This window comes from Amblyomma americanum, chromosome 7, assembly GCF_052857255.1.
Source record: "Amblyomma americanum isolate KBUSLIRL-KWMA chromosome 7, ASM5285725v1, whole genome shotgun sequence".
NCBI classification, from domain to species: domain Eukaryota; kingdom Metazoa; phylum Arthropoda; class Arachnida; order Ixodida; family Ixodidae; genus Amblyomma; species Amblyomma americanum.
This window is the reverse complement of record NC_135503.1, coordinates 12,929,406-12,950,810: the sequence shown is the minus strand read 5'-3', so window position 1 is coordinate 12,950,810 and position 21,405 is coordinate 12,929,406. Positions and strand designations below refer to the sequence as shown.

General features: G+C 40.3%; 1 protein-coding gene across 1 annotated transcript in view; it reads left to right on the top strand.

Annotated features, from left to right (window-relative positions):
- LOC144098509 (uncharacterized) overlaps positions 1-21,405 on the top strand; it is a 72,872-nt gene that overhangs the window by 25,584 nt on the left and 25,883 nt on the right. The window contains exons 23-45 of the mRNA XM_077631209.1: positions 492-563; positions 2,798-2,926; positions 3,603-3,826; positions 4,097-4,206; positions 4,264-4,375; positions 6,051-6,188; positions 7,073-7,189; positions 8,262-8,379; positions 9,262-9,339; positions 9,408-9,443; positions 9,563-9,616; positions 11,598-11,729; positions 12,757-12,962; positions 15,003-15,112; positions 15,519-15,636; positions 16,273-16,413; positions 16,499-16,615; positions 17,011-17,143; positions 17,573-17,608; positions 17,741-17,773; positions 18,088-18,237; positions 19,171-19,370; positions 20,988-21,094. Of these exons, the coding sequence (XP_077487335.1) occupies positions 492-563; positions 2,798-2,926; positions 3,603-3,826; positions 4,097-4,206; positions 4,264-4,375; positions 6,051-6,188; positions 7,073-7,189; positions 8,262-8,379; positions 9,262-9,339; positions 9,408-9,443; positions 9,563-9,616; positions 11,598-11,729; positions 12,757-12,962; positions 15,003-15,112; positions 15,519-15,636; positions 16,273-16,413; positions 16,499-16,615; positions 17,011-17,143; positions 17,573-17,608; positions 17,741-17,773; positions 18,088-18,237; positions 19,171-19,370; positions 20,988-21,094 (2,671 nt within the window). The remainder of the gene's footprint in view (positions 1-491; positions 564-2,797; positions 2,927-3,602; positions 3,827-4,096; positions 4,207-4,263; positions 4,376-6,050; positions 6,189-7,072; positions 7,190-8,261; positions 8,380-9,261; positions 9,340-9,407; positions 9,444-9,562; positions 9,617-11,597; positions 11,730-12,756; positions 12,963-15,002; positions 15,113-15,518; positions 15,637-16,272; positions 16,414-16,498; positions 16,616-17,010; positions 17,144-17,572; positions 17,609-17,740; positions 17,774-18,087; positions 18,238-19,170; positions 19,371-20,987; positions 21,095-21,405) is intronic.

The following is a 21,405-nucleotide window of genomic DNA, read 5'->3' as shown; positions in this document are numbered from 1 at the left end:
AAATAACATTTCACAGAACAGTGAGTGGAGTAGCACATCCTTTACTGTGCAGACAAATTTTGCCGCAGTAATGACATCAATTTTTGTTTTGAAATTTCAAGCGCAATGTGCATTTTTGAAAGAGGAATTGATTCCACAATACTTCGGGTGTTTACTTGACAAGTGCTGGCATTTTGATGTTGCTAATTTCCATCAGTTATGACACTTTGTACAAAATGTTGCACATTGCTGTAAAAAATTGACTGCTTGTACTTTGCTCTGGTAAGCTAAATTAACTTTCCTGAGGCCTGAATGTACTATTTAGGCAGAAAAATTGTTTTCAATGGAAACAAAAATGGCGCCATAAAGGGGTAATTTCTGAGGCAACTGCTGTTGGCTACAGTGAGCACCAGCACCTTGCAATTCTGGCAGCATGACTCCTCTGCAGGCTCCTGCTGTAGCGTTTTCCTTTCAGTACTGTAGTCTGACTGCACTTTGCCTGCACCTTGCAGGCTTTCTTGAGCCTCATGAGACTGAAGACAGTACCACCACAACAAGCAGCAGTTTCGAAGATTACCCTTCTGGTAAGTTTCACATACCTTCACCAAAATGGAAACTTCCCTAGTATTATAGTGCAAAAGCTAGGTGTCACATGATACATGAGAAAGAGTACTCTTTGAGGAAAAGTGAAATGCAGTTTGAAATTGCATTTACAAAGATGCAGGGTGTTGAGGGTTGTGTGTTATGAGCAGTGGATGTTGCTTTCTGAGGCATGTTCTCAAAGTAAATTTCAGTTGACTGCCAAGTCAGACAGGAATGTCAGAGAAACATGCACATTTCTGTAGTTTGACATGTCCACCACTTTGTCAGACGTATGCCATAGTGCAGCTTTGAGCTTTGTGTGCCTGTGGTGAAACCTCGGCAGTCATACAAGCATTTTGGAATGAGGGTGTAGATGAGCCTTATGTAAAAATACTGGAAGATATCTGTCGCAGCTGCACAGCCGCCATAGTCCTACATAAAGACAGCTCTAAAATTTCAATAAAGAGAGGTCTCAGGCAGGGAGACATGATTTCTCCTATTTTATTCATTGCTTGTTTATAGGAGGTATTCAGCGGCCTGGATTGGGAACAGTTGGGAATAAGTGTCAGTGGAGAATAGTTCAATAATCTGTGATTCGCCGATGACATTGCCTTGCTAAGTTACTCATGATGAATTGCAAAGCATGATCAATGACATTGACAAAGCAAGATGGTTTACTATTTGCAGCGAGGCACTAGAAGTGGTAATAGAATACATCTACTTAAGGCAGATAGTGACTGCAGATTCGGATCACAAGAGTGAAATAACTACAATAAGAATGGGGTGGCAGAAAGTTAGGTGGTACTATGAGATTTAGAAGTTTGCGGGGATAAGGTGGCCGTTACTGGCACAGAACAGGGTTAATCGGAGGGATTTGGGAGAGGTCTTCATCCTGCAGTAGGCGCAGTCAGGCTGATGATGATGTCGTGTACAAGTCTGCCACCAAAGGATATTGCTTGTGTGCAAAGCAAAGCATTGCTGTGAAAACATTCTTCCAGTAGAAACTGCCTCATGTGAAAGGAAGATGTGAAAGTCGCTAGGCGATGTTGGGTTGGTTTTGAGATAGATTAATTGGTGCCCTGCTTGAATGGTCACAGAAGCACCCACATGCGCACTGCTGTATGGGGCTGTGCATAACTGAGCAGGGATGTGATTTCTGCTGTGAGCTTTGTTTTCGTGTGTTTCATATTACCTGCCTTAGCCTCTACACATAAAAACGCTTCTAGTATATCTACTGGTAGATCTGGTAGCGTCTACTACTTACTGCACAAAAACCAGATTACAGTATACAGGCCTAAGAGGGAAAGGGAAGCTTTTTGAAAGCAGCCATTTTTTACTTGACACTGCTGTATAAAAACTGCCTCTACAGAGCACTTCAAAAACAAGATTACATCAGCATATATTACTTTCATGCATGTTGCTAGTGTGTCGTGCTTGAGCATGAACATTGAATTTTGGCACTTTTTTGTGTGCTTTATAACACTTTGCAAACATGCTTCATAACATGCATCTCAGTTTTCATGGGCACTCTTATGATGTTCTCATGATGTGTTGTTTGCTTTTTTGTTTGTTATTTTCATATATTCTTAGTTTATCGTGGGTAGCACGCTGCCTTTTGTGCAACCAGGACTCACTGAAAAAATCATTACATGCATCTGTTTCCATATTGTTTGAGATTTTTGTCGGAGTTAGCGGCTGTCTTAAATCGACTGCAGCTGAGAGTAAAAGGCATTCCAATATTCAGTAACTGCACAGCCCACTTGCTGCTATCGTTGCTGCAGAGTTGTTTCTTTTGCGGGCTCAAGTTGAGTTCACCCAGTGAATAGTTAGGGTTTCATACTAGTCTTCTGTCTGCCGTTCATGCCTGTGTCTGTACAGCCATCCCCGCCATGTGACAATTAATAGTAGTTATTGGCTCCAATTGCAAATTTACTACAGTTATGCATCAAACTTGAAAATTTTAGAATTTAACTCTTTGAAGTAACTTATCAGGTGTGTAGAACATCACTAGAGGACGGAGAAGCCAGAATGTTTTTAAGGACCATAGCCCCCCACATGTGCATTCAGTACTTTGCCCAGAATGGGAAGTGTACTGCATCCAGCCTTGTAAAAATCTTGCCAGCAGGTCACTTGATAACCCAGCCTGCATGTTAAGGGTTATCGTTGGAGAATGAAGGTCACAGGCTTTAAAGAGCTCTTAAAAGTCTGTAAACAGTTCTTGCTGCTTGTCTTGCAGAGCGGCCATTGGTTTGTGTGGTCTCCAAGACAGTTCATGATGAGGCTGCTGTTCCCCAGGGATACTGCACGCATCTGGTCTTCTCTGGAGCACTCTTCAATCAAGTAACAAAGACTGTTGTTGTTCCAAGTACGTGTTGGATGTACATGTTTGATGCACCCCCTTTTATTCCTATGAACCAGACATTCTGCACAGTTTACTTAAGCCAAGAGCATATATAAGCCAGTCTTTGCATCCAACTGGCAATGTATATTGCATTGCATGCTTGGATTGGCTAAAGGCTGCATCACAAGCCTTTGAAATTTAACTGTTGTGGACTGGTAGCTGTTGATACTGGAGAGCACTTGAAATGGGATGTTTCATTGAGTGCACGGAGAGCACAAATGTTAACGCTATGCACCAAATCATGCTCAACTGTTAATGCTATGTACCAAATCATGCAGCCCATTTCTCTGTACATAACTTCGCAATTTTCGCGAACATACTCACTGCATCTTCTTGAATTTCTTTTTGACGAGCAACATGTAACCATTAGTAGCTGCACTTGTATTGAATATTTATTTGCATAAAAGCATAAGATCACCAGATTATATAGACCTCAGCCACTACTTGGCTTACGGTGCTTTAAAACACTTAAGTTCCTTATATTTTCAGAATGCCCTGTCCTAATAGAATTATGCTTTACTTCATTCTACTATATGGACAATATGGCACCTTGGCAGTCATTCTTTTTTTTTGTCTTTGTGAGGATAATCTTGCATTGAGGGAGTTGATAGTAAAAGCTTTTTTTTCTTTTTGTTTCCAGGAGGAATATGGCACTGGCGAGAGCTTCGTCATGACATGGCCCTTTTCCTGGGTTTTGATGATGACAAGCTCATTGACTACTTGATTAAATCCGGATCCGAAGCTGGCATGGCCTTTGGCACACTGGCAGCAAAAGTGCTGAGGGGACAGGGCTTCAATGGAATTGCATTGCTGAATGTGAACCGAACATCCCATGGCATTGAGAAATTGTCAAGTGCCCTGCCGGTAAATATTGCTCTTAAAATGTGTGATACTAGCTTGGTATTATTGTCCATTTTGGTGAAAGGTGTAAGGTATTTGAACCTGCAGTAATATAATATGTCTTTGCTAATAGATTCGTGCTAGCAATTAAGCACTGTTGCAGTAATTAGTCCCATGGCTTTGCCAAGCTAGAAAGCCACCTTTGCCCTGTCAGCTAATCAAAAGTCTGGGACTTTTCATTTTTCTTTTTCTCTTTTCTTACAATATATAATTGATGCATGTCTTCTTCTGCAGGTCATTCGTGAATTGTTCGCTAACGACCTGCAGATTGTGATCAGCTTGGATGTTGTTGACATCTCTGCACCTCCGACCATGATGGCTCTTCGCCTGAATGACATCTTCAAGTAATCTTGCACTGGATTAATTTTGTGCCAAGTGTTTAACCTGCGCATATCTTGCAGGTTCAGTCACCTGGTGGTGTTCCAGACCCACTACAGGCACTCACTTGGCTACTGTGAAGTGGCCTTGCCATCGACCTTTGATGTTCCTAATCACTCACCTACAGTTCCTGTGGTAAGGCAAATGAGGCTTCTCAGCTCTCTAAATGATGCAGCAAAAACAGACTGAAGGCAACCTTAATTTAGTGGCTTGTCATTATGATTTAGTGGTTGACTACACCATCATAACAGTTTTACATCACATCACAGAGCACATTGTTTTTCTTGTTTGGGTCATTAGCTCTGGCATGGTCCATTTACAGCAGCAGTTCACAAATTATGTTTATAGATGTTAGCACTTTTGTAATCCGGAGAAGGGCTGAATAGTATGGACAGGGGATATATTTTTACATCTCTTTGATATTGCTTTTGGTGGAAAAAAAAGGCTATCAAGGCATCTTGTAAGAATTGTCACTGCTATAAAAGTAATTTATTGCGGTATCAGTTCTGAAGCTTCTGAAGCTTCCTAGCATCTGTATTTCAAATGTAATTGTTATTTTCAGAGACATATTTTAGTTTCATGCAGCATATTCAGTGGTAACCACTAAAGTGGAGTAAATTTTAATTAAAGGAGCGAATGACTCATTAGCATCCACCTTAGCAAAGCCAAGGCTTTTTTTTTTTTTGACAATGTTTATTCATAATATAAGCAGTACATCAATACCTGTTGGGCCCATACCTGAAGCTAGTTGAGGCTCACAGTCATACACGTTTGACAGCAGAACAATACGCTGGTAAAACAAAATATTACGCAAAATTATAGCAGTCTGACTCAAAAGGGATGACTGAGAACAATGCATGTAACTGCATATTATCAAGAAAAACCTTCTCAGAATACTCAGGTTTCTGGATGTTTAACTTTAAGTGGAATATTATTCCATATTTCTGCACCATAGAACTGAAATAAGCATTGTCCATAAACATTTCGCTTTATGGGGGGATTAGAATTCAGGTTAAAAACATTCATGGTGTTACTAGTAGTTGGCAGAGTAAACATATATATTGTGAGGGGATAATTGTTCCATGTAATGTTATTGCTTGTAACAAACACCTTTTGAACACAAGCATAAATGGGAGTATTTAAATTTGTTAAAAGAGTGGACGACTTGGCTGGTTCAGATTTTCACTGTAATAATTAGAATAAATCCTGAGAATATAATGGTCTCCTAAAGTGGCTGTAGACAAATGAGATGGTATGATTTAATGCTTTCATTATTCATGTGGAGTAGCTCCTCAACCCTCAAGGTTGAAACATATTGTGGGTAGCATGTTAGCGGACAAAGATTGGAAATTTAGGAGCTCATGATATCAAACTTCAAACCAGATATTGACTGTCAGAGTTGAGCCACTCTCATATGAGGAATAAAAAGAAAAAAGCATTCTGATTAATATCATATGCAACTAATCAGAATATTTAAACTATCATAACAAAGTAAGATGCCACTCAATACTTGCGGCATGGACATCTGAAGAGAGATGCTGCACTTTGATTAATATCACAAACAACTAGCCATACCTGAGCAACTAAACATAACTATAGCATAGCAAAGTAGGATTTCAACCAATGCTTAGGACATGAGCATGTTGGAACTCTGATGCTGCACTATTATTTGGTGTTAGAAATCCAGATTCAGTGTAGTCAGGTTTGGCTGTTTGCAGAGAGTAAATGAAAAAGCATGAAAATGATGCAAAACTTTGAGCATGCACTGCAGAGAAGAGACCAAGTGGTTCATTTCTGGACTGGTATGTAGGAAACTGCACTGCGCTGGCTTGGACGCATGGGTGCTGGAAAGCAAGCTTGCTTTTCTGTGAACTTGGCTGTGATCGAATTCCTGGAATCGGATGACTCGTACCTTTGCCGGAAGAAGAACCTTCTGAACTATGTGGAAGTAAGCATAGGCTTTGCTGTGAGCCTGTAGACCGTTTTAATCTTGTTTGATGAATGAAGCCATGTTTGGAATTCTGAACTGTTAATGCAGAGATTTTATCATTGCTTCGCTACTCTTGGCGACTACTTTTTTTATAGTGTAGAGAAAGCTAAAGGGTGGATCATCTGTAACCATGTCGCTCCACCAATAGATCAGTTGCAAGAGGGTCCTTGTCTCATTGCTTTCTGCATGGTTGATTCTCTGGGTTAAGGGTGTAGCTGGTGATATCTATGAAAGGTTCTTGAAAAGTTTTTGTTGCGACTCTCTAACGTTTAAAATGTGCAATTACGTTAGAAATATGCCTTGAGTACTGCTATCAATATGCCATGTTACAAAGGAAACTATATAAAACCACATTTTGCTGCTTAAGAAGATAGGGCGTGTTTTGGTCCTGTGACTTTTATTCCATTCCCACAAAAAGTTGTTGTTGCGGAGTGTAATTCATGTTGACTAAAAAAATTTTACATGCTGGTTTCTCCAAAAATACTGTTCGAGCAGAATTTTCCTGCAAAGATATATTTGAATTGTCCTGGAAGGATATCATCATGTTACCCCACATTACATAGCATTACCTTAGCAATACACTAATCATGCTAACTTACCTATCACAAAATAGGATGACATGACAGTTAACTAAATTGTTCAAGGCTATAACATCATGAATTTTCTACCTAACGAAATATCAGCTGAAACTGTGTTCTTCAACAACCCCCATGGCTCCAACTGCAATGCAGTTTGGATAATTATCTGCATGTGCACTATATGCTGAATTTGCTCATTGAAGATGTTGCAAACTCAAGATTACTGTGCCTGTGTGAAGGGTGAAAATTGCCACTTCTTTGCAGGCATGTGACACCAAGAACTGGGTTGAGGTAGGCCAGCCACGTGGTGCGCTGTGCACTCTCCGGCAAAAGGGCAAGCTTTGGCAGGCGTATGAAACTGAAGATCAACTTTCTGCCAAGGTCAGAGCCTTTGTCTTTTTTATGACTCCTGAGTCTTCATGTAGCCTGCTTGAGCACAAATCCAGGTGCAGCATTGAAGCAGTAGCATAGGCACTGCTACTGCATATTAAAATGTATGTTAAAGTTATAAATAGTAAGGGATTTTTTTATATGACTACCTGTATGTAGTAGGTACTGCGCAACAACAGTTCACCTCTAAACTTGTATGCCTTTAGGGGAGTGGCATTTTTGTGATGTCACAGCTACATCTGCATAATGCAAACTGTTTTTCAGCGTGTAGTCTTTCTGCTATGCATTAACTCGTAAACGTGTAATGAATTTTGCTGTCGGAAATGGTTGTTTTTTTTCTCTTGCTGTGTTGAGGTGTTGTTTATTCAGTTAGGTCAGCTGTATATTATACAGCTACAACTTGAAATAAGGCATCATAGTAAATGGACACCACTTGGAGTAGTCTTTCTTTTGTACTTTAACTCTTAAAGCTGTGATAAGTATTGTTTCCTAGAAATTATTTGTTTTTCACTTAATAGATTGAATCAGTGAACAGCTGTAGTTTATGCAGCTACAACTTGAAACAAGGCATTATATTGAATGAATACTGCTTACGCTATGTTCTTTGTCATTCTGTTTGTGTACTTAGTAGCCTGCTAAGTAGACTCACTTCATCCAGCAGAGGCTTGCATAGTTTCTTCTGTTTATGTGTAGGTTAAAACAGCAGCAGATGTTTTCTATGGTGCCAGATGACCTAAACCTGACACATTTAATGTGCTCTTTTGGTCAGATATACGTACCTATATACAGGCTGTCGGCCCTTTTAATGAGCTGCATTGTGGGGAATTTATAGCTCTCGTAGGCTGTGAATGGGTGAAGATGTTTGTTTCCCTCACTCCCGAAATATTTAGAGGGTTGAAATTATAAAATAAACCATGCTGCACAGCCTGGAGACAGGTCTGATGGCCGGCATATTCTTGATCAATACTGCTCATAGAGGCTAAAGCATTATTGTTAATAAGGACTTACTTGACATAATACTAGTACTTTAGAAGGGTGCTAATGGGGTCGTTACTTCTTACAGATCAGTAAAGCCTTTGAACTCAGCACTGGTGCATGTGTTGCTCTGTTCAATGTGGACTATGAGAACTACAACAGTGCCTGCTTCCAAAAATTTGGCCGAATGACTTCAGTGGTGCAGAGTAAGTGTTTTATGTTTGGAACAGTAAGGACACCTCATGTGTAGAAGTGCTGTTGTGTACCATAGTAAGCTACTGCTTTGACTATACAGGTAGGTTTTTATGTGTCACATGTCTAAAGGAAAACCACATGCATGCTTATCGAACAAAATTTTCTAGTTTATATCTTTTGTTAGTTGCGCTCGTTTTTTTGGCCTCTGCTCTCATTTTTTTTGTCCCATTTAGGGGCTTGGAAAGCAAAGCAGAATTTTGTGATTTTGTCAAATTTACTTGCTCTTAACTTTCTTTGTCCTAGTGAAATAGCATGCAAAAAACGGGGACATAAACACAGCACCTGTGTCTGTCTTTCTTTAGTCTGTGCGCCATTTTTTGCGCACTGTTTCGCTACAATCGTGTACCAACTGGCATGACTACTTTCCATTATACACTTTCCTGGTTTTGTGCAGTGTTTGTACCTGCAGTACTGCTGACCCTGCTAGTCAGTGATATGTGATGATTAGCGGTAGATGCTCAGATTTGAGCCATAGTGGTGGCTGAATAAATTAAATCAAGTGAATTTTGGTGATGTTCTACAAATGTCGTGCCTTTTGTCACGTGTTTGCTTTCAAATGTAGCTTCTATCTTTCATTTCTAAATGGCACTTTTGTCATACCTTGAGCAGTTTAAAAGTTAATAATCGAATAATGAGGTTAGTATGGAGTGAGATAATGGTCCCGTTTGCATTCGGACACTGTTAACAGTTATCATTCTTAAGGCAAATACTAATTATTTTGAACCACTGATTTGCATTCCTTCAACGACCCTTGCATGTGGAACAGTGTAATTCAAGGTGCACAATTACATCCTTGGAATGTGCAGTACACTAACCTTTGCAGTAAATTCCAGGTTACCTCAGCTACCAACACCAGAGACCAAGGCCGACAAGACGAAGAGGCTTGTTGAAGCTTCCTTTCAATAGGACAAGTATATATTGTTCACCTTGCATTTCAGCTATAGGATTAATTATTTATATACTGTGTTATTTTTTCCAGAGTCATCATCCGAGCATAATCATGAAGGCCTCATCAGTAAGTCACTGGGTTATTTTATTAGTTTATATGTTTAGGAGATGGCTTCATAGTGTCTTGTAACTAAACCTGCCTGCCAAGAAAGAGCTTAGTCATAACAGTCGCCTTTTCTCGCGCAGGAAACACTGGGATAACACACCCTAAACTTCCCCGTGGCAACCTCATGTCCTTACGTAAGTAAACATATGCAAAAATGTCTGTGTAATTGTGTAAGTAAAAATAAGAAAGCCTAGTAACATTTCATTGCAATGATGCTGAAAAGTATGGCCCACAAGAATATTGCACATTATTGAACAGTGATCTCCCAGCTATGTTTTAGATATAGCTGATTCTCATTTGATAACATGCCCATTTCAGGTCCTTGGAATGTCTAAAAGATTATGACACAGCTATAGGATAAGTCGTTTTTAAATGGAGAGTCATCTTGTGTTGAATTTTTTTTATCTATTGAAAGGCTTAGTGCAGGACCTTATGCAAGAGATTAAGGTGTCAAAGATGAGTGAGAAGTTCTGTTATGGTTTGTCATGATCTGTGTGTTTTTATTTTAACAGCAAAATGGAGAATTTTGAGGAATGTTCTACCATGTACGGCAGCTGAAGTATGCCTCTGAGTATTATATATATTGCTGTGTGGGTTTTAACGAATATATATAGGAGGAGCACATGTTGCACAACAATTGCAAAGAAATATTTGAAAGAATACCTACAGAGGTTGTATACCTACAAATAGATGGTTTTTTCACAAAAGTCTAGATTAAGATAGCTCAAGCAAGTGCACTATTTCATCTTTTTAATGTACCCTACAGCTTCTTTGGTGCAAAATTACTGTCCCCAACAGTGTGATCTGACCTTTGACACCTGGATTGCAATTGAAATGGTGCGGCCACTAGTTCTGTATGGAGCTCTTTAATCATAACAGCTGCAAAACTCAGTTTCAAATCGCAAAGGTTGGGAGTTGGAGGTGCCAGATAAGAGCGGAAAATGTAAGCTGTCGTCTGTCACCATAAGCTTCAGAGATGCTGAAAATGTATCGCATGTTCTAGCTCTTAATTTATCTCTGCGGTTGTTATATCTATGCATTCTTTTTACTGCATTTGTTTCATTGATATTCAATGACCTCAGAGTCACTGCCCCCGGGCATCACAACAGTCTGCCAACCTGCAAGTTCTGACCCAATCAGACTGCCAAATTTCGATACATGGGCCCTATGGAAGGTTTTCGTAGTCGTTATGGTTAAAGAGCTCTGGTTCAGTGAACATAGTGGACATAAATTTAGTGATAATAGAATTGCATTGCTTCTACAGTCCATCTTATGTGAAGTTCCCCGTCGAAGTGAATATTATTATTCAGGCCCCTAATTTTCTGTTCTGAAAAATATTAAATTTTGCCTTCACCTTCAAAATTTTAAATTCAGCAGAGCAAAAAGAATGTATCTTCAGTATTCGGCGGGAAGCCTTCCACACGTTAACACATGCAGCATTTCGTGCAGAAGTGGCCGCTCACTTCGCCTCAAAGGCCTATGGTCGTTGAGAAGTTGGATTTTTCTCGCAGCTCATGACCCTGGTGGGTGAGCTTGCTGTTGGCATCTCAAAGAACAGCTAAAAAAAAAACTTCGCTCTATATTCGTAGTTTGTTCCCAAATATAATGTTAGGCGCTTTCCGAATATACAAAAAAAAAAAACTCTCGTTATATTTGTGCAGATACGACCATACTGCTTTCGACATGTGCCAGTACAGCAAAATTTCATAGAAGCACACGGGCACGTTGCTGCCAGAACCACAGCGCTTGACGTGCTAGCTTGCTTGAGTGGGTGAGGGAGCAACAATTTCTAGGCACTGCAGAACTTCGTTTAAATTTTAAATTAAATTGATCACATTCCTATTCCTCCACAAATACAATGTCATCAAAAAAGTGTTTGGCTGCTAACATCATTTCTGCGAAAAGTACTAAAATCTGGAATTTTTCACTTGATTGCTGGAATTTATAGGCTTTAATTATTAGTGTCCAGATGACCCTTTAATCTTCTGTTTGAGATCAGACACAGAGCAGTTATTAGTATGTGCATGGCATTGCTTTATCTATAGCTTCTTATATAGTTTGTACATTCTCTTGCACATCTGTGTGCCCCCCCCCCCCCCACCTTTTTTTTTTCAGGTGTGCCTGCTACTAGTCGTCCACTTCTTTGCATTCTCAGTGAACAGTGGAGTGAAATTGCTGATGTTCCAGATGCCTACTGTTCTCACTTTGTTCTTGATGTTGCACACCTGAACTTCAAGACAGGCATGAGTAAGTAGATGTGCTCTCAAACAGCTGTGCAAACACAAAAATGGATAGTGATCACTTCCCATGCGGTCAGGCGCTGTTGACCAACTCACGCGGACAAAGAGAGAGAGGGAGACATTTTAATGATTACAGGAGAGATATGCATGGTAGTTAACCACTGGTTTGGAACAGAAGCTATGAGTGTGAGGCAATGGCCACTACACCTGCGTGGTTAGATTGCAATTGTGTGAGAAGGCTGCACTCATAAGTTGCACAGAAGTATGTCGCCTTGTATAAGCTCTCTAGCTCCTGATCTCTTTTGCTGTTGACTAATGACTTGACTCGAGTCTAGGTTCATGCTATATTTTTGTTTGTTTCGATTCGGGCCTCTTGCTGTTCACTGGTGAAATATTTCACTTCGGGTCTTTGCAGCAGATAACAAAACCTCGGTAATTCTGATTTCAGGGGACCGGTAGAAATTAATTATCTGAGGGTTGATTTATAGAATGTCCCCCCAAAACATACAAAAAATCATTCTGGTCATCGTAATTTTATTTCTCAAAAGACCAGGGAATAGTTGTTCGTCGTTGAGATGAAAACTTCATGGCAGCAACGATTTTCAAAATTCAAAGTTTGCCCAGTAAAAGTTTCACATTCTTGCAACAAAATCTTTTGGCTAGGTCCCATTTTTTTTGTTGTGTTTTGTTAATTCAAAAACCTGATTAATTTCACTTTTCACGGTTCTGATGATTTCGATTTGACGAGGTTTAATGAGTGTCAAAACTGAGTGGTGGGTTCATCTATGCACACATTACCACTTTGCATTCACATTTTTGGCATCGACGTGTCCTTCAGGTGCAGATTTAAACTTATGCGGTACCTTTGAGAGTAACATATTGTGACATATGAAACACTGTTCTGTTTTTAATTTTTGAAGTGCTGAATGCTGAGCTTCTCCAATACGGGCAGTGTGCAGTAGTCAAATTGTTTCATTCTATTAGCTTCAGTTTCTTGCATGTAATGCTTCTTTTTTTCTTTCTTTCTTTTGCAGGTAAAGACCCCGTAACCTTGCTCAAGGAGAAATTTGGCAAAAGGCGCCAGTATTTGGTAAAAATTTCAAAGCTACCACTACGGAACCTTACACAATATGCCCAGGAGCTGTCGACATCTATCGTGAAACTCCAGTTGCATGGCATTGCAATAGTCAACCAGCATGTGCCCTCACCCCTCTTATCAACCTTCAACGAGCGGTTACAGGTGAGTAGCCTTGCATTCAGTACGATTGCTGTGATGTTTCCTTCTACTGGGAGCCAAAGGCAGCAATGTTTGCACAGACATCTGATGTGGGAAAAAAAATTCATTTTTAAAGTCTTTAGGTCCGGTACCTCTCACAGCATAGGCAACTATTTCATGTTAACCCACGCCACACACATGCAGTCAATTTCATTTTCCATCAAGTGCACAGATTTCTTGTTATTTTGTACTTAAATATAGAGCTGCGGCAAAAGAATAATAAAACCATGACAGTATTGAGCAAGTATAACAGCTGTTGTCAGCGTGTGTTATTTAATCTATGTATTAAAAACATCCACGCTACAATAAGAACATTAGTCAACTTGCATTGATCCTATAGTTTCAGGATTTAGCTGAAAGTGATGGGGTGCTAATAAGGCATTGTAATGCTGTTTTCTATTGTGTGATTACTGTAAGTTTAAGATCGAAATGTTCAGCAAAAATGTATGCAATTGCATCCTCATTTCTACTCTAGAAGAATAAAAATGAATTGTGAATAAAAATATTGCCCTAGGGTTACCTGGTTAAGCAAACGAAACTTAAATATTGCATAAATGGCACGTTTGCTCTTGTTTAGCTTTGCTTATCATTGTTAACCTTTTTATAAGCCTGGAATATTGAGTTGCACCCAAATTTTCTTGGAGTTTTTTTCTTTGCTTTCCTCTTGCCATAAGCTGTTTGAGCTACTCGTTGCGATCCATGTCGCCATTCCCTCTGTTCAGCGGTCTTGGAATCCACTTGACTTCATCTCTCTACGGCAAGCTCCCCTGATGACTTAACCATGTGCTTTGCTCTCCTCCGCGTTTCTCACTCTTCATCTGTTTCCGCATCCCGTTAAGCACGGTTATGCTGTCTTCACCACTCTGCTTTGGCTTTCCACCCTGCCAAGCCCACTGGATCAGTTAGCTCACATTAGCACTGTCTTTTCTTGTGTTGCTGTTCAGCTTCGGAATCTGTCGAAAGACCAGCTTCATCCATGATTTACCATTTGCTGCACTGTGTGTTCCTCCGGTGACTTCATCCTTCGCCTCTTCTCTCTGACATCTTCATGTGCACGCAACTGCGTTTCTCACTCATAGTCTTCACACTCTCTCTCCACTTGGCTGTAGCTAGTGTGATGCCCTCCTTCCATTGGCTGTAGCTGGATTGATGCTCCGAGCTTACCTGAGCTTCCTGCCATTGTCTGCATAAAATCAGTTGCTGGGCGAGTTGGTACTTCATGCTAACATTCACAGCGCAAGACGAACACGGACACGAGGGGAGACACCACAAAGCGCCGACTTCAACAAAAGTTTATTGCTGTGCGAGCGACTATATATGGTGTACAGCGGACATGCGCAGCAACGAAAAGGTACAATATGGTGTACTTGCTGTACACCATATATAGTCGCTCGCACAGCAATAAACTTTTGTTGAAGTCGGCGCTTTGTGGTGTCTCCCCTCGTGTCCGTGTTCGTCTTGCGCTGTGAATGTTAGCATTGTCTGCAGCTGGCGTGACGCCCCTCCGAGCTTACCCAAGCTTACCCGAGTTACTCGAAGGCTTCACCCACAGACAGGATGGCTTTTTTGTTAACGAGGAATCTAGTGCTAGGACATTAAGAAATGAACAATTTGCTTCAGCTTTCTGGAAACAAGCTTTCTAGAAAGCAGACTGTCCCGTTAGTTATAGTAATATGGTAAGGTTTTTGATTGCACCAATATTTTGCAGTAAATTACATACCACATTGCGTGCTTTACTTATACAATGGGAAGTGATACACTGCAATATTTTTTATTTAAGGAAGTAATTTTGTTTGCATTTTGCTGTGGCAAAAACACCTCTTCTTCTTGCAGGTAATTTTGGTTGCCATTTTCGCTGAGAAACTCATTTCATATAAAAGCCTGGTTTCTACTTATTTCTTTTTTGTTGTTTGCCATTTATAGTGTCTTCATGTCAGAATTTGACTGAAGCCTGGAATTTGCAACCATTTTGTGAATGAAGGTTTTTTGTTTTGTTATATGTAGCTGTTCAGAAGCTCATTGAAAAAGGAGCTGATCTTGGCCTTGGGTTTGGAGATACCAGATTTTGACCAGAAGCCAAGTGATGTTGCAGCTAGGCTAGCACCTTTGACAAGGTAAGGCCAATGCATGCATGAATCAGTAATTAAATATATAACGCAGAGAGAGCAGGCATTCTTTGGCCAGTAATTGGCGATGATGGCCAGAGACCAGGAATCCTGAATTGATTTTACAACTCACTGTATGTACTGTCTATGCTGCCTGGCTGAATCAATTAGGAAATATGGAGAATTTAAAAGGTGTGGATTGCATTACAAGGAAGACTTGAGTCTTGCAGAATTTTAATGAAAAAAAGGCACTGGGAATGTTCTCTCTGTTAGTACGTACATAAACATTTTATGCCTGGCCTTCAACTTTGCAAACAACATGGAATTAAGATGACTGGTGACCAGATGAAAATACCATATACTAGCTGATTGTACAAGACTACACAGCTGCTATTTTTTTTCTTGTTCTTTTAAGGACTGCCGATATAGTCATCTTGCAAACGCACTTTCGGCGCCTTTGGAAGTTTTGTCGCACAGCCTATCCGTCTATTGTTCAAGAGAGCAATGACACATGTCAGCAGTCTGTGCCTATGGTGAGTGGCCATATTCTTACGGGTATGACTACTTGAATAGCTTGCTCTATTTGCATGACAAGTTGTAATAGCTTTGGAATTCTGAAATATCTAAGTGAGTGACTACTTATTCACCGCCTGCCTGTATGCAGTATGACATTCGTATGGTTTGATTTTGGTTTTGTGGGGCTTAACGCCCCAAAGCAGCTCGCGCAATGAGGAACAATGTAGTTAAGGGCTCCTGATAATTTGGACCACCTGAGGTTCTTTAACATGAGACTTTCATATGGTTCACTGCTGTGTATGTATGAAGTAACTTTCTGCATGCAGTTAAAATTGTAGTATATTTTGCCACTTGTCTTTGCACTTTATTGAGAACTCAGTGTTTTGTATATATGCAGACATCAACATATACATATAATACTTAATACTCAGAGTGTGTGGCCATAAGTGAATCTGGTGCTCTGTGTCTGTTAAGAAACTCTTCAACCTGCAGTGATTTAAGGTGCCACGATACTGACGCCTTTTGCTTGTGGACGACTTCTGAAGTGTGTAACTTAGTTGTCTTTAAATTGAAAATTATACCTTGTTTAGCTTGAGTACACAAAATAGCATGTCGTGACTTAGCATAGCATGATTATGGCTTCTCTTTTGCAGATGAATGCACTAAAGTGGATCAAACTAGTGGAGGCGAACAGGCACGTGTGTCTCTCTGTGAACTTGGCTACCCTGCGTTTCCATTATGTGGATGCTCCAGGCCCTGGTTCCTCTTGCACCAAGTCTCGAGAGATAATTAATGTGAGTGGTCTTAAGGCTTAACCAGGAATGCTCTTAGGTTATGCACTGCTTCTTTCTTTCTCTCTCTCTTTGTTTCCCCATGCAGTACTGTGACAGTGGCCCATGGAATGAGTCGACTGATACTGCATACTCCATGAGTGCCCACCGACACAAGGAAGGACTGTGGGACACATTTGAGGAAGAAGAGTTGATAAAAGCCAAGGCAAGTGTCACCGAATTAGTTTGTTGCTTACACATATTTAGCGCCAAGGAAACCAAACTACCTGCGGGGAATCATTAGATTTAAATGCTTTTGACAGTTCTACTAGTTTATTACTGAGGTTACAGGCAGAGCCCAAGGAAATGTAGTAGGTTAGCTAGGTTAGCGCCAAGGAAGGCAAACCTTGTTCAGTGGGGAGTCTTTAGATTGAATGCTTTGAAGATTTCACTAGTTTATTCTTCACAGGTTAGAGGTAGAGCCTAAGGGAAAAAAAAGTTGTAGGTTTTGCATCCCATTATGAAATTTTCTAGGAAGGCATAATATTTTTTCTTTGTTATCAACTGGGGCTTTATCTTACATCTGCTGAGGTGTGCTGTCATCTCTTTTTGTTTGGCTAGGTGAAAAAAATTGAGGTCGCCCGTCCCAAGAGCTGCTGGGCTGTTTTCAACGTTGATTATGACCGAGACACAGTTCCTTGCAGCATGCATAAGGAGAGCTTTGCTCGGCTCAAAGCACTGGGCAAAGCAGCTGGTGAGTTTTCTTCTTTAATAGCAGTGTGAATTCAGCGCCTATGTGTTTTGTTTTAGTGCAGTGAAATGTTTGGGCCTCTCACTTCTTATTGTTTTCCAGCATGAAAAGTCGCTTTTATTTTGATGGGTCAACTTCGGAGCAGAAAAATACATGGTGACCCACCATGAGCATTTGATGTTACCATGATTTTCTCATTTAGAAAACCTCTGGTTGTGAAAAAATATCCATATTTGACATCTGTGAAAAGCATTTTATCAAGTTAAACTCAGTTAAGTTGGGGTTAAGCAATGTTAGCTAAGTCCCTTTAATCGCTACTACTACCTTAATTGATGAGTGCGTGCATGAAAATATTGAGGTGGTGCTGTCTTGCATGACAGTTATCCATTTTTGCCTTGGACTCACATGTACTGACAGCATTTCCTCTTTCAGGTTATAGCACTGAATGGACTGAAGGCATTCAGCCAGGTGGGCATCCCTTTAATTTGCAATGTATTTTTTAGTCTACAGTACTGGACCTATCAGCAATGGCTGCTTTAAAAGCAGACTCCACAACCTCTAGTCCAAAAATGTGCCTTACATAATACTTGCTGGTTCCAGACAAGGACAGTTCGAAGCGAAACAGGATTGGAGGTGGACCATACAAGGGAACACAGACCGGAGGGGAGTGGTCTTCTGTTAGAACTTGAATAATAGCTCTTTTGGAATTGTACAGTCCCTAACATGTGTAAATTGTCTGGTATTAGCCGTTTCATTTCACCAACTGCTGTCTAGTTTCGTGCACCATCAAGCTGGCACGCATTATGAAGCAGCTGACATTGGCAGACTCACAGATACAGGTTAAAACTAGTTGCTTTCGTCGATTTTTTTTTCATAAATGGCACAGCACAACACACTGGTTGCTGAATTTTTTTGTTTTAGCATCATTTGGTGACTGGTGTTCTCAGTGGAGACTACTCTTGTTCCAGGGTCACTTGTATGTGTGTTTGGTGGCACTGTGTCTGAAAGCCTGCTGCCACCAGCAGGCTTCTGCTCAGTTGCCATCTACACCAGCGTCTTATACGATGAAGCCAAGAGAACCTTGGTTGCCAAAGATGGTGAGTGTTATGTTTGTGTTATCATTGAAAGAGCAGGTGAAGAAGATGCACATGTGTTGAGAGGACTGACCTATTACATCTGCACTGCTGCGTGTAAAGAAACTCTGCAGTATGTTGTCACCTCTGCTGCCAGCAGCGTGAGCTCGCTGCATGCATTTTACGCCATTTATCACAGGAATGTAGCTTGGTGGGTAGTTGTGTTGATGGCACATGTCAGTTGCTTCTATTTTTTTTGTGTTGCTGGAGACCTGTGTTTAAAAAATATATGATGGCACCAACTTATTTGTTCATTCTGCCATGTTGGTGTTTCATTTGGTAAATTGTCTAGATGCTGGTACTAGTGGGTTAGATTCAAGCACGAACGCCCTGTGCATTATTTCTCAGGTGTGTAGTGCATTGCCATTGTGTACCCAGAAGGTGTATGTACATTAGAAAGACTTATTATATAGAAACATGAATCATGTTGGTTGCTCACTGTAGCTGACCAAATAAATGGAAAATTATGCTGTGTTCATGGTCAGTGTTTGTGTTTGATTCTTGCCAAATACTGCATTGGATTGGTGAATAGTATTGATAGTATAGATGGGAAGGGCAGTAGGATGGCAGTTATGATAGTAAAGGAGGTTTGCAAAATTTTGAAGAAATGATAATACTAACCCTTAGTTATCCGTTACGATGCCAGTAAAGCTTATGACTATTGTTATGAAAATTTAGGTTTGGTGCTGTTGATGTTGTCTAATTTTTGGCAAATCAAGATACAACTGTTGCAGTTGCATTTTGATAAGTATGACAGTATTCCAAGAATATGCATTGTGCAAATTGGGTTTACACTAACATTTATCTCAGCATTCTGCTTGAATGAGGCTGTCTTAAAAATTTTTGTAGTCAGATTTGCCTAAAACTCCTGTGGTGTAATTTTCTTGTCTTCTACAGCTGACTCTCTGCACCACTTCTCGACACTTGCTAAACACACGAGTTTGGTAGGTGCCGGAGTGGCACCTAACATTCTCGCGGCCAACAAGACACGAGATTTTGCACTCGAAAGCGCTGCCTGGCTCCGTGTGAAGGGCTTCAACACCTTGGCTCTCCTGACCAGCAAATGGCCTCGCGAAGACATATTCGCTGCATTCAAGGTCTGTGCCGACAGTTTCAAGGCCAGTTATTTGGTAGTGCTGCAAATTGTGAAGCATATTAGTGAAATTGTGGTCTTGGCATGTTGGAGTAAGAGTTAGGGACTTTCAGTCAATTGTGTGGGCTGTGTTTAGAGCCTGCCATACTACTACAACCCATAAGGATGCTTTTGGTAAAGGAAACTTTCTGAAAATTGCTAGTCATTTGTATGTAAGAACCAGGAAAAATTTGTTAAATCACGCATTGTTATCATTAATTTATTCATATGAATAGCGGGCTCTGATGTTTCAGTACCATGGCAACTGGACTTTAGCACATTTTAGGTTTTGGGTGTATTAAAATCGAGGTCTTAGAACCAATGCCATTTTATTGCTCGCAATTAGCTGTTTGGAAGAAATTATCTCATGTGGCATAAGCATGGGGCATTTGAGGAATGATAATTCTCATATCTCGTGAAAGCAGGGTTGGTGACGAGAAATGAATAATTCGATTACAATGATTTTAATTCCAAGTACAAGGACTCTAGCACAGGCCAGCAGCTGTAGTATCAGTGGTGCTTGACACATTGGATGCTATCCACAGGGATGTGGAGTAGCATTTTAAGCAAATTAACTTTGACCAAATTATGATCTGTGAAATACAGAAGATCATGCTGTTGGGATCTGCACATATTATTCACTGATACATATTAACAGTATCATGGGTTCTAGAGTAGGATCCAATCTGATAATGTATGGTTACTATATGATATAGTTGTCATTTTTTTAATGTTAATACTAATAATACTAAATCAACAAGACTGAACAGAGGCCTGGTGCACAATTCTTTGTTTCTATGAGCAAAGTGCAAGGAATTGGTTGCTAGGCAAGTAGCTCTTTTAAAGGCACTGTGATATACCTCAGAGCTATCTGGTTTTGCAATGGCATGCTTTTCTCAAATTGTGGTTTGAGGTAAGTGCCAACTCTAACCTCGCTTCAGATTCAGCAGGTGTGCAATTTCAGAATTCTTACATGTGGTAAACGCCTGACGTGGGGCACTTATTTACTTCATATTAAATGTGCAATGTGTCATTATGATGATAAACAGATATTGGGAATAGTAAGGGCACACCTAAGTAGGCCAAGTAGCATACCCAGACCACAAAAAATTACCTGGAGAATAAAATGGGGCTGGAGTGCATTCTTAACTGCACCTTACTAGTATCCCTCAAAAGAAAAGTATAGAACAGTATTCACCATCGAAGATGAAGCTTGAAGGGTAACAAAAAAGCTTGAAAATTATTTTGCTTTGGCATGTGCAAACGAAAATGGCCAGAGTAAATTTTAGAGACCAGACGAGAGCAAAAGCAAATGGGCTTTCACCAAGACACTATTAGTGGTGGAACTGAATTTTGCAGGCACAACCAAATTACATTGTCCTGTGCTCACCTGTCTGACATGCCACCAGGTCCGGACTTTCCTTTCATTTTTAATACCTTTTATTTGTTTCAGATTCCTTTTAGAGTTTAGGGTTTGTTCTGCCTGTAATTATTCATCTGTGGTTTTTTCACTGTGGCATCAGGGGCAGCCTTCCTTGACTCACTGTAAAGCTCGTTTTGGCACTCTGCTTCCATCATGCAGGAACTGCGCAGCGTGCTCAAAATGTCTGAAGGCTTTGGAAAAGTCTCGATCATTCTTGGAATACCACCACAAAAGAATATAAAAGACTTACTTTTTCTGCAGAAAGAGTGAGTTGTTCCTTATGTTGTAACTCATGTAACATTCGTGCTGTTAATCCACATCACATGGTTTTCTTCATGCATTAAGACAGGTAGTGTTACAGTAATATGTCCATTTGAGTTCCTGCAGAACAACGCATAGTTTTCTTTTTAATATATTATTTGAATGCCCATTTTGAATAGTGAGGAAAACCTACTCATTGTGATACCTTCTGAATTTCATATGTCAGAGTGAGAAATGGGTATTTAGCCAATACCACACAGAGCTCGAGAATGTAGCAACTAAGTCAGTCACTTTTGCTGCCCTTTGGCTGTACCAG